General features: G+C 44.5%; 1 protein-coding gene across 2 annotated transcripts in view; it reads right to left on the reverse strand.

Moving 5' to 3' along the window:
* The window catches only part of FAM131B (family with sequence similarity 131 member B), a 48,819-nt gene that overhangs the window by 32,133 nt on the left and 229 nt on the right, over positions 1-16,457 (reverse strand). Inside the window, exon 1 of one of the 2 annotated variants that reach the window (XM_071763073.1) lies at positions 1,336-1,736. The exons of the other annotated variant lie outside the window; for it this stretch is intronic. Coding sequence (XP_071619174.1) covers positions 1,336-1,363 — 28 coding nt within the window. The 5' untranslated portion in view covers positions 1,364-1,736. Of the gene's footprint in view, positions 1-1,335; positions 1,737-16,457 lie in introns of those variants that run through there. 2 annotated transcript variants of the gene reach the window in all.

The raw sequence follows: 16,457 nt of genomic DNA on the forward strand, positions 1-16,457 counted from the left end.
GGGATATAGTTAATTTGCCAGCTAGCAGGATAATACTGCCCCTGGTAGTGTTTATGTGTGGATACAAAAATGGTAGGAGAGGGAGGCAAAACATGTTTTGAGATGCTACAGAGACACAGATCCAAGTGAGCTTGAAGAATCTTAAGGGAAATACCACAATGATCTTTGCCACGCATGCATTACAGAAGACATACGAGATTTCTTTAGGTCTTGAGGATGTTTGAGACTGCTAAGAGACATAGGCTAGACCTGGGAATTAAAAACCAAAGTAGAAACTGGAGTTTGTAGTTTAAAGTTTGCTGCTGCAGGAGTAGATGGCTCCCTGAAAGTGCTCACAAAGGGCTCTCCCATTGAGCCAAGAAGTCCAGCAGCATCAGCCTTTGACATGGTCCCTCAGATTTATTCTGGGGAAGTGGTTCAAACCCCTTGCCCTCAGAGGTTTCCTTTCCCCACAGATGTCACAGTGCCCATTTGCTTCGTAGAAAAGCTTGAGCCAGAGACATGAACTGCCAAATGACCTGTTTTTCTCTTAAAGATTGTTTTGGTGGCTGGAGTGACATGTCCCCACGTAACTGATGTCCATGCATGTGGTTTGCATGGAAAGAAAATTTCCTGTGGGGAGGAAAGTGTGTCACAGGATGCTGTTTGTACCTGTAGAGACCTGCACTTATGAATCAAGGGATCTTTTGCTATCAGCATGTGTGTAGGAGGGGAGAGCTAGGTTATACAGCCTAACGGCTTGGGAACCTCTGCTGTAAAATGTGCATTGGCCCAGTGGAAAGATGCGATTCCTCCCACTGTGTCCCTTCGAAATGGCTCTGCGAGAGGGAAGGGATTCGGGTTTGTTCGCTGTTCTCCAGTGAAGTCTACGTAGAGGGAAGGAGGAGAGAAGACGTGCAGATCAGGAAACGTTATGTATGCTCGGCTAACAATAAAACCGCTACCGAGCACAGGAGGCAGCCGCCGGCCGCCTGATCCCGCTCGGGGAGGCACGCCCCGCACCCACCCCCTTCTCCGGAGCCACCGCACTGACCCACATGTTCCGCGACCTTCTGCCACGAGTGACAAGAGGAGACGACCCCCCAGCCCCGGGCATGCCCCGCAGCCCCGCTGCTAGCACCTAGGCCAGCGGCCGGAGCTCCGCGGTACCCCACGCCGCCCCGCCGCGCTGCGGGGGATCGGGGCAGGGGAAGGTGGGGGGTCGGTGGGGCGCAGCTAATGGCGCTGGACGGGCCCTGGGCGACCGGGAGGGAGGCTACACCCACCGTGCCGTTACCCAGGCAGGGGCCGCGACTGCCCGAGCATCCTCTAGTGCCGTCCCCGCCAACGCCTTACCCACGGTGCGGGATCCGATGCAGCCCATCACTCCGGCAGGGCTCCGGGGAGAGGCGGCAGGCTCAGCAGCGAGGAGGCGGAGGAGAAAAGAAGCGGGGGAGGTCGGAAAGGAGCCGGTCCCTTCAGCGGGAAACGCCGGGGTGGCCCAGCCGGGACCGGCGCGGGGTCATGGTCAGGTACGAGCGCGGGATACCCCCGCCGGGGCGATACAGGCGGGAGGGGAGCCCGCGGGCCAGGCTGTCATCTGCCCCCCCCCGCCGCGCCTTCGCGCTTTGTTCCGCTCCCCTTGCGGCTCCCTCTCCGCGGCCGCGGCCCTGCCTCTGCCGTGCCCCCCTCCGCCCGCTCCCCCCTCGGCGGCTCCCCGACGGGGAGGCGGGTTGAGATTGGGTAAACAGCTCCGGCCCGGCAGCGCCGCTCCGATTGGCTGCCGGCCTCCGCGGCCCGGAGAGGCAGGGCCGGGCCGGGCCGGGATGGGCCGGGCCGGGCCGAGGCGTACGCCCGCCCTCGGGGAGCGCGGGACGGCGAGAAGGTGAGGATGCTCTCGGCGGGCTGACAGGTGCCGGGGACGGGCAGCGCCGGGCGCCTCCCGCTCGCCAAGGGAGCGAAGCGGGGCGGGGCGGGGGCCAGAACAGGTGAGCGGCGGGCGGTGCCGCAAGGCCGGGGGCCGGGGGGGGGCAAGCAGGTGAGGACGGGGAAAGGTAGGAGGGGAGCGTCCCCGGAAGAAGAAGCGAGAAGAGGGGGGCGCTGGGGATGTCGGGGATGGCTTGGAGAGGTTCTCCGGTAACTACACTTGCCGGCTCGACTCAATTACCGACAGCCCTCTAGCGGCTTCGCCGCTGCCGCCGCCTCCCCCGGGGCCAGCCCGGCGCCCGGCTGAGTTAGGAACGGCAGCCCGGCCCCGCTGTAGACCTGCGGAGACTGCGGGAGTCGCAGAGGGTCGAGCAGGGCTGGGAGGACGATGATCCCCTGTCTGATCTGCTCCTTCTGGAGCCCCAGGGCGCTGCAGGTTCCTGGGGGGCTCTGGAAGTGCGGGGCGCAGATGTGAGGCACTGCCCTCTCCCCATCGACCTGAGAGGAAAGAAGCAAGCTCAGCCCTCTGGAAGACCTTTGCGGCCTCTCCCACGTCCTCCCCGCTGACATGACAGTGAGGAGGGATCTTCTCAGGTGGAGAAGATGCTGTTAGGTCTGCTTGCTTCACAGCCCCAAATCTTCCTCACCTGAGAGCAGCAGCAACAGGCAGCCTCCTCCTGGCCCACTTACCCAGCACCACAGACCTTCCCTGATCTGCTTCTTCCACCTTCACTCTCTGAAATGATCACAGTTTGTCCCTGTACTTTGTGGTTCATTCACCCTAAACCCTCACTGATTTCATCAATTTCATTCCACCAATCTCTAGTTACAGCAAATTGAATTTCGCTCTTCCCAAACAAGCCATTTTGTACTCATCCTTGGGCCTGGAAAATTCACTGTCTGTCTGCATTACTTAGAAGTGTTCACTCAAGACTGAACAGCCGTAATGGGCAAAAGGTATGTTCATTTGTGTTCCCATTGACAACAGTCAGCCTAAGGAAGGGAAAACAGAAGATTTAAAAAAAAAACCCAAACAACCAGGACTCCACATTAGACATACTTTGTGTGAGCCTCCAGTCGCACGAAGTTAGTTTACACACTAAAATTTACACATTAAGACAGTGAGCAGGAAAAAAATATAGCAATGTCTGAATATAAGCAGCAATTATATCTTTTTTCCTTCATGGTGTTGAAGATTTACTGACTATGGTGAACATAACACTGCTGAACTATAACAGATCATAGTCTCCTCCTGTCAGGGTGCCTGAGGCCAATAAGAGTCTGCTCTGGTGCTATAATGCTTATCACTGGATACAGCACATTAGATCTCCAATAAGGATGAAGTTTTTTCACAGCTAGAATTGTATCTCTATTTTATCCCTCTTTCCCTCTCCCCTGTGTATTTCCAGACCTATCAGTTTTCATCTAATCCTCTTGAATGACTCACTAAAGATAATTTTCCTGATGTATCTGCACTCTTGAAACCTAGGTTGCAGAAAACACTGGGAAACCATAGAAAGCTGGTGGAGCTTTCTGTTAACCAGAGGTGTTTCAGCATCTTGGAAAAGCTGATCCATATTGACTTTCAGGTCTAAGAACAAGGAAAGGGGAAACAAAAGCCCATTGAAATGGGAAGAGCCTGTCTTAAATAAATGTTTTGTAATTAGTGGCTGCCCAGCCAACTGTTGTCATCCGCAGTTTGCTGTAGACAGATTGATCAGGACAGCTGTCCTCCGGAGCTTCACCACAAACCACACCAAACAGCATTTGCATCTTAGCCTAGCCTGAGAAAATGTATTAGTGACACAGCTATGGGCTATTTCTTCTCCTCTGTTCAGAGATTTTGGTCTCATTTTAATTCCGTTTTCCACCCACCCAATATAAAGCTGTTCCTCTGAGAGCCACCTTTCTGTACTGTGAGTGATCTCTGCTCTGGTTTCCATTTCAGTGAAGATTCCAGGTAAGTCACATTGACTCTTCTTACCTTATTCCCTCTGCATGATGCCTTAGCTTGTCTATCACTTTGTCACAGGCTCAAAGTCATAACCCAATCCTAGCAAGTGCTCATGTGCCTTTCCTTTTGTAAAACTACAATATCACCTATATCAGTCTGTTCTGCCTTCTATCTTGAGGTGTGAGTCTATAGGCAGGTAAACAAGTTCTAGAACTTAACTTGCCTCAAAAGCAGTTTTCTAGTACTTGATGGATTTGTCTTTGGCTGCTCTAGAGAGGTGGTGATTTACAGAGGGATCTGGAAGTGCTTGCGCTGCTGCAGGCAGAGTGTCAGGCATGCAAAGCAGAAAAAGTGATCTGGAAAGGAGGAGTATTATACCCAAGTATCAATCCATTCACTCCCCAGAACTATTGGCCTGTCTCATGGTTGTCTCACATGTCTTGATGCCACATGCACTGTCTTTTTTTTTTTTTTAATTTGGAATCAATATCACTTAGCTGCTGACAGCACTACATCTCTTAGCACCCGCAGCTGGGCTTTGTCTGCCATTTTTAACATAGTTGATAGGGTAGACTCTTCACTATCTTCTGGCTCTTACTCATATACTGATTTATTATGGACTTTGTGTACATGAATTTACATATTTAAAGCAGGTTTCGTTCTCATTAGAAGTTGGGAAGACTTTGTCATAGTACCAGCTATCAGTTTTGACACAGCTGCTTGACACTTCCATGCAGTAGTTTCCATGCAACAGAGAGCTCATAATTAGTGAACAGTTGCTAGTTCTTAATAAGCCAATACCTAAATTTTACTTCCTAATTTGGTTAAACTACAGCATTTTTCATGCAGGAACATAATTAATTAACAGTAGCTCTTTTACATTATGAAGAAATACATGATTTCATGAGAACATGATTTCATGAGAATTATCATGTAGGAAGGAAGTGACAGGACTATATCTTTGAACAAGGGGCTAAGACAGGCTGTCCTTGCTCTCCCTGAGCAACAGTATCACCATTGCTTCTGCTAGGAACAAGAAGTAACTTACAAAAATAAGTTATTTTGTTTCTGAAGTATTTATTTTGTTTGTTTGTTATTTTGTTGTGAAGTACAGTATCTGACAGACTCTCAATAGTTTTTCCAAACATGACACATTGTGGGTACTTTAAACAAAGAGGCTACAATTTCATGAAGGAAATTGTGTCCAAAACAGATTTTGTATAGTGCAGATTTAAACGCTGCTCTGAAAGATCCCTGTGAATTTAACTTTTTGTACAGCATTAGGACATGGAGTTCAAGTATCTAGAGAGAGTGAAACATGGATAGATTCAATAGAAGGAAGGAGCAATAGGAGACAGCCACTTGCAGCCTCATGAATTATTTGTATGATGGGTGAAATTATGTCTTTATTGTAGAGCTGTAGACCTCCCCCTCCACAGACCATGCTGAGAGGCACATGCTGGGCAAGAGAGAAGCGTGTGGCTGTGTTCAAGCTGTCATAGGCTGTAGGTCCATGCTGTTAGGAACTTCTGTTTGCAGAGCTTCAGGGCTGCCCGAACTAGGTCAAAGATGCTGCTGGTGGAAGGGCAACATAAAGCTTCCTCGACCTTTTTCCTCACTGACTCCTGCTCCTTTGCCATGAATGGAACAGAATTTTGACAGAGATGCCGCAATTAACCCACTAAGCATGTGCTCCTAGGGGAGTACCATCTAGTTTTGGGGTTGAGTACCAAGGTGAGTTGGGAACAGAGGAGGATTTGTGCCTCCAGCAGCCTCTTCCTCCCCACCCCCTGCACACAGGCAGAGTGGTCACTCTAGTTCTGAGCAGGGGTGAGTTGGGGAGGAAAACAACTCCAGCAAAGCTATCCCTGGTAAAGGGGACGGTGGTAGCACAGAGCAAAGCACTTTCAAAGCAAGCTCTGATTTTAACAACTTGTTCCAAATCTACACTGAGGTATGTCCATTGTAACCCTGAAGACAGTCTTATGCTGTACATGAAGAGTTTGCTTTTTAAGAGATGCCTGTTCAGCATTGTGTATCTTTTCTATAAGCCATTGATGAATCTATTAAACCTGGTTTTCCAGATGTTCCATATAAATCTATACAAATACCTTACAGATAGTGAAACAGCTTCTTCCTAGGAAACATTGCTTCTAAAATACAGAGCTACTGTCACTGCCATACTTGCTTAGTAAATTTATACTTTTCATTAATTAATTATCAGCAATGCAAATTATATCACAGTAGGTAATGTGTCCCTGTTGTCTCCTTTAGCTGCCATTTAAACCATGTAATAGGAAACAAATATATCAACAGAAGTCACTTCCCAGTAAACATTGTCAACCCCCAAATAATTTCAAATGCCTGCATTCTGTCTATCATTTATCCTGATTAATACCTGTTCCCAGAGGTCTCTCTGGCAACCAGTTCTATCCTCCCATGAAAAGGCTCTTAAAAATTATTGTTCATCTTCTTCTTCTCTGGTCCTTTATTTAAACTCCTGTGGCCTGACCAAGTACTACCACAGAAAGACCTGGAGAAACTTCCTCCACGCTTCTTGCAAGATGCATCTTTGGCTGTGGAAAATACACAGAGGCCTATGAAGTTCATGAGTAGGAGATGTTTATGACAATAGTATCTGTTATCAGATCTGTAGCAGTAGGAATCATCCTCCAGGGGCTGTTGCTCCAATATGCTTCTTTGCTGGCCTCCTGCCACTGTCAGTATGGATTCCCCAATAAATGTTGCTTCTGGCAGAGATCTCTGTAATTGCTTCATAAAAGTAATGGAGTAGATGCCACAAGAGTTAATGCTACATCAAGCTGTATTAGCTGCTGATAGGATTTTCATGTGGACTTAAAAGGAAATGAGAGAGCAAAATGACTCATACGGTTCTTTCTTATTCGGAGCTCCTTCAGTGTAGGAGACAAACAGGCTTTTTATCAGGCTCAAAGAATGAAAACAGCTGTGCCCATGTAGTTCAGATCCTGAAAGTGGTATAACTTACCTGATGTAAATGGAAATCTGGGTCCTCCAAAGCTGGGAAAATATTTGAGGCTGTGTGAATCAACTGAAGATTAGAAAGAACAAGAGGTGAAGGACGTGTTTGCATTTCACATTGTGCTATAAGCTCATGCTGATGCTGAGCAAATGTGATCTTGTTCTGCCTCCACCCAGAGATCAAAAATGAACTTTATGAGAGCAAAGTAGTTCAGTGCTGAGACAGATCTAATCAATCAACCCCCTGAATAGTGTATAAATCAAACAATCTTCCTGGGTATTTTGTCACATACTGTTGAATAGAAATTAATGGTGAGCACTGAAAGATTTTTCCACTTGCCATTCATGGTGAGTTCTCAAACTGGTCTATGCTGTTTGACACAGATGCTTTGGATATACTGGCATCATCTGTTGGAAACAGCACTGATGGAATGTCCCAAATTGAGGACAACCTTACTCAGAGTTATGAAATACTTTGATAATAGCCAGATACCTTAAAAATAGACTTATTTCAACACAAGTAGAATTTTTTTAGAAATATGTTTATGCATCCTGCTTTTATCTGGGATAGAACTAATTTTCTTCTTAGTAGATAGAATAGTCCTATGTTTTGGTTTTAGTATGAGAAGAATGTTCATAATAATGGTTTCAATTGGTGCTAAAAATGAAGGACCCCATGTTTTACTAGTGTGCAGGTCCACTAAAAGCTGAGAGGGAGCATAATGAGAAAAATGGATCCAGACTGGGCAATGGAATATTCCATATCATGCAACAACATGCTCAGTATATAGAGGAGAGTTGTCCAGGAAATCACTCTCCTGCTCTTACAGGATTGTGGTTTCAGAACCTCTCTTCTCTGGGTTCACTAACCAGGCACAAGCTGGGCCTTGGTCAGTGGGTGGTAAGCAATTTCATTGTACATCACTCAGTTGTATATTCTATTGTTATTACTATCATTTCATTTACTTTAAATTATTATTATTATTATTATTATTATTATTATTATTATTATTATTATTATTATTATTATTATTATTATTATTTAATATAATTATCTTTTTAGAATTACTTTATTATTTCATTTTATTTCATTTATTAAATTGGTTTAATCTCAACCTGTAAGTCTTCTTTCCCCTCCAATTCTCTTCCCCAACCCCCAGGGTGGGGGAAGGAGAGTGAGCAACTGCATGGTATTTACTGGCCTGCCAGATTAAACCACAACATTATGAAAAGGATTTTTAGGATTTCTACAGTGGAGAAGTATGTTGTTACAAAACATAAAGAGCAGAGCAAGCAAGCAGGGAGCTAACAGACAGTACTCCCATACCTGCTTTGCTGCAAGATTCCAGTTGTGTGACCTTGCTTATTTGGCAGTCTTCTCTCAAAATACAATCACCTTTCTTTAAAACACATAAGTTTGGCATATTGGTACACACTTACAAAAATGTTCAGTGCTCAGTGTTTACCATTCTTCTCTCACCTTACCTTGATATTTGCCTTCCATTACTTTTTTTTTTTTTAAGGATTTGTAGCTTCATGGTTTTTCATAACAACATTGCTCTTTTGCAGGTTTTTAGCAAGTGCAATATTCTCTCAGCATCTTCACCCATGTCTGAATTTTATCCAGTCCTACAGAAGGGTTCCTTATATATTTAATAAAATTTCATCTTTCTATAGTTCCCATTTCTAGACTTTACAAAAGACATAGCAGAAGAATTTACCATTTGGAACTGCTGGTGCTATTAGCATTTTACTGATGCCTTTGTAGCACACTGACCTGCATGTGATCAGGCATCATCTTCCACTTGAACTGACACTCTCTGGTATCAAAGAATCAGCAAGTCTAGCCTCCTTCATATGTCACACACTTCACCCACTCAGAAACACCATTCTGGTGAGTATCTTTCATAAATCTCTTCTGCATCCTCATATGTCTTTGTGTCTGAACCAGCTAAATGCCTGCTCACATGGAATGAGGCTGGAGACAGGCTGAGCTGAGCTCTGCAGTTCTGGTTTCTCCTACAATGGCCTTGGGCTTTCCCAGGGGCACATGAAATGGGAGGATAAGCGAGTTTCTCCCGAGGAAGTGCTGGGAGGAGGATTCTCTGGTTTGGAGGGTTAAAAATGGTACATGCTATGCAATAGGAAAACAGAATATATCAATTAAATAAATGTGAAGAGTGTATTAGGCTGCAGGCATCTTTTGATTTAGTCTGAGTCTTATTTTGCCTTTTTAAAAGCATTTACTTTGCCATTGGATGTCTGGTTTCCAAACAGCAAGACATACAGCAGCTACTTCTCCTAAATGTCAGCTGAATCTATACTAGAGATGTTGCTCAAACTGCATATTTAAAAATAATCTGCAAGCAGTTAATGTGCTTTTTAAATTCCCTGTGTTATGTAAAAATGAACAATATTTTTAGCCTTACAAAATACCAGTTGTCATCTCCTCACTCTCTCTTTTTGATATATTGGAGATGGGCTGCTAGAAGCTTGCAGAACTGGAGGTATTAACTCTTTTAGAAATAAGAGTTGATTTTTTCCTGAATTATGGTTTTGAAGTTATTAGAATCACAGTGAAAACATACAAAAATACCCAAAAGCTTAAAATCAAGTCTGAATACTTCTTATTTAAAAGGCTAGTGATTTTGTACTCACTGATGAGCTTTTGTATCTGGAATAATATTAATATAATGTATCCAGATGCAAAATACGAACTTAAACAGTTCTCTCATGCACTGACAGAATGGTCCTCATGCTTTAAAATTCTCCATAAAGTACCCTCTGCCATATGACACAGAGCACACAGCTGCTGTGAGTAGGCTCTGGCAAATCAACATTGACTCAAACTATTTTTGAATCAAGTCAGGCCTGCTGCTGTTTCTGGAGGATCTGGATATATCTACCTGCTCAGTACTATGCCTCACTCCATAAGTAATATGGTAGGATCAGGAATGCTTTTCTCTGTGCTTATTTGGAGGTGACCTTTCCAATCCCATCGGTGCTTCCAGGTCTTTTGACCTCAAAAGTTTTTTGCCTGCTGACCACCTCCTTAATAAGCACCTTTGGGACCTTGCTGCTTTCCCTCTTCTCTAATGAACTTTGAGAAACAAGATCTCTGAAGAGGCTGCATCCCTTTCCTGCAAGCCTTGACATCCTGACGACAACCTCAGGTGCTTCTGGCCAGGAGGCATCCCCTTCCAGAAGCAGGCCAGGAAAGGAGAGCATCTTGTCTTCAAAGGCAGAGCTGGTCCTTAAAAGAAATCCTGGACTTCCTCTTTCTTGTGGCACCAATGCAATTCAAGAGATGGCCACTAGAAGTGCCTGCTATGAAAAGGTTTATTACTGCATCACGCAGTTCATGGAAGCATATGGATCAGTACTGAGGTAAGGCTAAGGCCCTGAAGTCCATGTACAGGAAAAACAATTGCACCAGCCTGGGCAGCAACTGGTCCAGCCACCAGTAACTACCACTTCCCACATACATGAAGGAGTTCTAATGCCTTGCAGCAAAGTAGCCACCAGGTGAGGATGCATGCTGGCCAGTGCTGAGGGGGCTTTCTTTAAAGCTGCTCTGATTTTGTGGTGGCAGACAGTTCTGGTTTTTTTCTTAAACCTGGTTGAGTTTGTGACTGGCAGTTGGCTACCCCTGCCATGCATCACTAGCATTTTTAATGCCTGCAAGTACTTTTTCATATAATTGTTTGGGTTGGAAGAGGCCTTTAAGGATCACCCAGGCTAGCACTGCCCTGCCATAGACAGGGACATCTTTTTCTGGATCAGGTTGCTCAAAGCCTGGTCCAACCTGATGGGTTTGTCCTTACCAAGCATCTTTAATCACCAGCCACTCTATGTTTTTGACAGAAAAGCAATTTTAAATGGAATCAAGATATACAATGATTATATATATATATATGGGGGGAGTGTTTGTTGTTTGGTTTGTTTTATTCACAAAAATACTGTTATCAGCCATCATAATAATACAAAAAGTGTCCCTCTTCTTACACTGTCATGTGTAGTAGGCACATTCTTTTACAGTAAGGTCCTGGAAAATAAGGTGCAGTTAATGCAAGAGAAAATCTTGCACATTTTGGGGGATCTTAGATTTTCTCTGCTCTCACAGAAGGCTGCTCTTCCTTTCTGTCTCCCCAGAGCTGCTTTTAATCTGCAGTAGGTTAAAGAACATTTATTACACTTTCATGTTTACTACTTCTTCCTCAGTTTACTGTCAGCTGGAATAAAGAGTTGAAACAATTGTAGATTAGGAGAGTTCTGGTCTCCCTCCCTCAAATCAGATTAACACTTGCTACGTTCAGCAATTATGTAACTTGAAATTTCATTCATTGCTTGGAGGTGCAGGGTTCTGGAGAACAACAATTTCCGTGTCAAGTGCAAACACAAATGGAGACTCTGGGACTCTGGTATAGCCTGGTAAAACAGCAAAGCAGATAGGACACAGAACACTGTAGGTTACTCATCAGTGTAAGCTGAAAGACAAGTTATTATAGCTAATGGGACCCAGCAATTCTTTTCATGGCGTTGAATGCTATGTACCAAGGTACTGGGAAGAAAGCTGTTGGTGGGAGGCCCAGAAGAACAACACTAATCTAGAGAAATAGCTTTCTAAAGAACCCATTTATTTCTTTTGGCAGCAGCAAATCTAACACTGTCTCTGAAACATCACTCTGCAAAAAATGGCTGGATAGGTCTTTCTCATATCTTGGCCCACCCGGTTTTCATTAGCAGCCTGATGAGATGTTGCTGGCTTAGTTTCCAGGCATCTTTTACTACCTCCCAACTTTTAGCCAGCACTTGCAACTCAAGAATCCCAAGGATGAAGTGCATTTCCATATGAAGCCTGAACACTGTGGTTGTTTTCAACTCGACAAGCATATACCTAAAGTTGTTTACGTATAAAATGAGGTGTTTTGGATAAGGATGACGGCTCCAAGTAACTTTTCATGAGATATGTGAGGAAAGGGTTAGGCACATAGGAGATATGGTCATCATATTGACCTGCATCAAGGCAACTGAAGAATGCCTTGAAGGAAATGCTTCTCCAGAAACACATATCTACAGCTGAGTTCTTGAATGCAATGTCTTTAACCCTAGGACAAGCATCTACTACTGAAAGGCAGGGATTGTTCACAGTTAATAGAGTAAAAGCCCTTTGCGTTGGAATAAAGTGGTGGTAGACAAAACTTATCCAGAAATGGGTCTATGCTTCAGTTATCCTAGGACACCTCTGGAGAACCCGATGTGCAAATTGTCAATAACTTGATAATATGAGATTGAACAATTTTGAGGACCCCTCCTGCACTTTGAGCAACAGCTGTGGCTACTGATGTCTCTCTATAACTTAGATTATCTACAAAGTGCTGGCAATGGTGGCCTCTAACTTCTCCACAGTCAGCAGCTTTCATACGGTGCTAGATGTAGAATGGGCTTAGCACAGATCTTCAGTAAGGCTGAAGATCTTCCTCAAATTTTTGGCCTACTGAAAATCCTACTCTGCTTGAAGACCAGTTCTCTCCCATAAGTTGTCACTAGTCACAGACTCCTAGCTGCCACTGAAAGGACAGAGGGTCTGCTACAAGGCCCTTCTAGTTATCCTGGCAACCCCATGGAACAAAGATTTCTGTCTGGTCTGTAATCATCCTCTTATTCATATAGGCAGTAAGTCAACTTATAAGCAAATATTAGTGGCCACATGTACTAAATGTGAGAACTGCAGAAAACATACAGCTCCACACCTCTTGGTTTTAGAAACTAAGGGCTTGAGGGGCTGCTCCTTTTAAAGCTGTACTCAGATTGTATTTTACTCTGCAGTTTGCAGATAACATTTGGCCTAATTTTTTGCAAGCAGACTGTTGGACCATATGCCTATATTGTCTGTTTAGTTTGTTGCTTTGCTTGAGGGCCTTGGGTTTTTATCATCTCCACTGTGTACATACTGGGTTTTGCCAGGACTCCAATCTGGGTTAACCAGTTATTTGGTTTTGTGAGGCTCAAAAGAGAGGGCAATTTGCTTCAGGATCCATGCCCTATAGATTTAAGCAGGTGTGGACTACACCAGGCTTCATTCTCCCTGATCAGAACAATTTTCTTATGTATACATAATGTACTCAACAAGTCCAATAAGCCACCACAGAATTTCTTCTATATGACATAGGAGGAAGCTCAGTATGAGACCAAGGCTGTTGAGAAGCTGCTTTCACCTCTTGGCTTTGTTGTAGGGAAGACGTGGGAGAAGAACCTTTTTCCAAGGGCACAGTACCCTATCCCTGACACATAAAAACACACAAATTATTCCTGTAACTTCTTGCCAAAGTCCCTCAGGATGCAACAAGATGAGCACCCAGCTCTGTTAATTACCTACATCTATCTGAATGTACTTTTTTGCAGAATGGATTGCTTGTGCCATGCTTACAAGACTACACTATATAATAAAGTGATGGAGACTTACACCACAAGAGCATGGTGCTTGGTGAAAAGAGGTTTGCACCACACATAGGAACTCTTTAATTAATAGGTTAACAGATCTATTTTTTTGGCAGACAGTTAGGACAACCCCTACTTTCAAAAAGGAAAAGAACGATGAACCAGGGGATTACAGGGCAGTCAGTCTTACCTCCATGTCTGGTAAAATCGTGGAGCAGATCCTCCTGGAGGCACTCTATTCTGGGTAGTTTGTTATTCAGGGAATCCTCCAGGTGAATTCATGATCTTTGCAAATGGCATTCCTGACTGCATGCTAGTTTCACAGATACAGGAGGATGATTAGGCTCAAGAAGAGTCCCCAGTGCAGCTTTCTGTGTTGAGCATGCGGCTGTCAACATGAATCCTGCAATGGGATCGAGGCACTCCAACTTGAAATTGGTTTTTATTCAGGAGAAAGGCAGCTCTGGATATGTTATGGTCTCCACAAGTAATGAGAGCAGAGCCATAGCAGGTGTCAACCTATGCCAGATGTAGACTTTTACATGGAGAACACCCTGCATGAGGGAGTAGGGAGCACACTAGGAGCGGGCTGTACTGTGGAAGCACAACTAATTCTAGGAGAGCTCCCACCAGGGTGCATTACATCTGCTGTTCTGTACAGATGCAGACAATTTGCTGCAGGTGGCCCTGTCCTGGGCAGTGTGGACCTAACCTCATCTGTACATCTTGGCCTGAGGTCCAAAGTGTACCCATTATATATTCCCAGTTGTTTCAGTAGGCCCAGACAAAGCATTTAATGCAACACAAGGTAAGCTTATGAGTAGCAGTTTAGCATCAATCAATAAAATATGGTCAGACTAAAGAGAAGTTTCATGATTAAAGAAATATCAGATGCAACACAGATATGAGTCAGAACTTCTAATAGCTTAGGGAAAACGTGGACTTCTAGGTGGCATCACTAATTACTAACAGTGAGATAAAATGGCATTAAATGATTTACTGATGTGGATGAAAATTTTAAAGATGCAGACATCTTACACCATGAACAAAATTAAAGCATTTTGTCCAGCATCCAGATTGCTTTCCTCTGACCTTAAACCTATTGTTAACACAAAGATTGCCATCTACACCTACCTAAACCATCTTGAACCTAAGATTTTTCTGCCCAGCAAGTTTAATCCCCTCCTAGTGCTCTTGTAACTAATCCTTCCTTTTGCATTTAAAGACTTAATTTTTCTCTACTGCAGCTATTTTTATTTTCATTATATAGACACCTAACTACTGCTAGCATATTCATCATTTTGGTGCGGTACATGAATTTGCCACATCACTTCTGGATGACACTATTCTTTAGCTACTCATTGCATGACATGTCTGAATTACCAGTGGAGGTTCTTTGTATCTGTCTCCATGAAAACTTAGTGTCTCTGGATTGTGTTCCTTCAGCTCTAAGAATTTCTAAAGCTTTGATTTGACAGCCAGTGGGCTGTCAAAAGGCTTGCTTCGTCTCAAAGAAGAGCCCAGCTACAACTGCATATTCTAAATCTCTCCAACGTCTGCTTTGTAGTGGGTTGTCATTTAACCCATGGTGCAAAGTAGCATTCACTCACAATATACTCCAAAATACCAGATCACTTCTTTCATGCCATGGGAGAGCTGAAGTGATACATGCAGAGGACTGCTGCTAATTTGAGGAATGGCAAGGTCAAATGTGTCGTTTGGGACAACAAGCTGCGTATACCTGCTGATCCATCTCTATACCCAGATAAGCACCTATTCAGGACTAATATTTTGCTTCAGTTACTTGAGACAGACTACACCTGTGTATGGCTTAAGGCCCTGATTTCCATTTGCTGCAGAAAAATGTCTACCAAGCAAAGGATTGCATGAGGGAAGGTTGCCAGCATAAGGAGATAAGTCTTTTTGGAGGAATCAAAAGTGTCATAGGGAAAGTAATGGGGCCGATGCTATGCCTACAAAAGTGGCAGTGACTGTGGGATTATTTAGCACCAATGCAAGAGCTGTATATCCCTCAAAAAATCACAGCTATAGATTGATTGTTCACCAGCTGCAGCTATGCAAGGAGTGAGGTGCTCAGCGCTTTTCATTGCTTGGGTGACACTTTCATATGGTATGCAAAAATGAAGAACCTCACATCAGGCCCAGTTTGTCCAACTATCAGCTGGTTAAATAAAAGATGTTACCTCTGTACAAATCTTGCTTGTGAAACTAAATTATTTATGTTGGATTTCTTAAGCCTTGAGGAACCTCTTTGGGTAGCTCTCTAATGTAAACACTGCAGTAATGCAAACCTGAAAGCCTCAGTGGTGTGGTTTGTGGCTTACTCACCCACCTGTGAGTAAATGACCAGTACTGAAAGGTACCTATCTTGATAGGCAAGTCTTAAGGACAGACAAGCCCTAGGTCTCCTGGTCCTTACCCAATACAATAATTCTCCAGGGCATTAGCAACAGTAGGGGTACTAACCCCAGTATTAAGGCCAAATTCCAAAGACAAAGTACAATGATTGCACAAAGCATGAAATTCTGTTGTATTGATATCCTTCCTCCCTGAGCAGCTTAGAAGAAAGGAGAAAAGACCAGGGCTGAAAATGGCATGCTTTGTTTTTCTTGGGCAGGCTATGCCTGGTCTGGAGCAGGGCTGAACAGCCAGCACTGGGATAAAAATAAAACTAATGCACAGCATAGGCAACCAAATAAGTAACTGAAATGGCTACTATTAGGTATAAAACAGTTTGGTGTTAGCCTCGCAGCCGGTACAGAGAGAACAAGACACTTTTCTGCACGGTGGAGTCATCTGATACTTGCTTTAACTTCTGGAAGACTGGGGCAGTGTGAGTCAGATGCTTTCGCAGCTGGTTCGTGCGAGGAAGAGGCCAGCGGGGGCCGTGACTCACCACAGCTTCTAAATACCTTCCTGAGCTCCAGCTCAGCGACTGGAAGTGAAACCACGGGCTGGGGGCAGCTCTGAAGTTAGGGAGGGAGAAGGCAGCCAGGTCGGGAGCCGGGCGAGGCCTCGGTGAGGCTTCGGCAGAGGGCTAGAGGAAAACCCCAGCAAATATTTCTTCTTCGTGATGGCTGGCAGGCGGAGAAATAACAGCACTGCCCACCCCCTGTGCCTCTCGTACAGCCGGAGG

Source organism: Heliangelus exortis, chromosome 1, assembly GCF_036169615.1.
Source record: "Heliangelus exortis chromosome 1, bHelExo1.hap1, whole genome shotgun sequence".
In the NCBI taxonomy this organism is placed as follows: Eukaryota; Metazoa; Chordata; class Aves; order Apodiformes; family Trochilidae; genus Heliangelus; species Heliangelus exortis.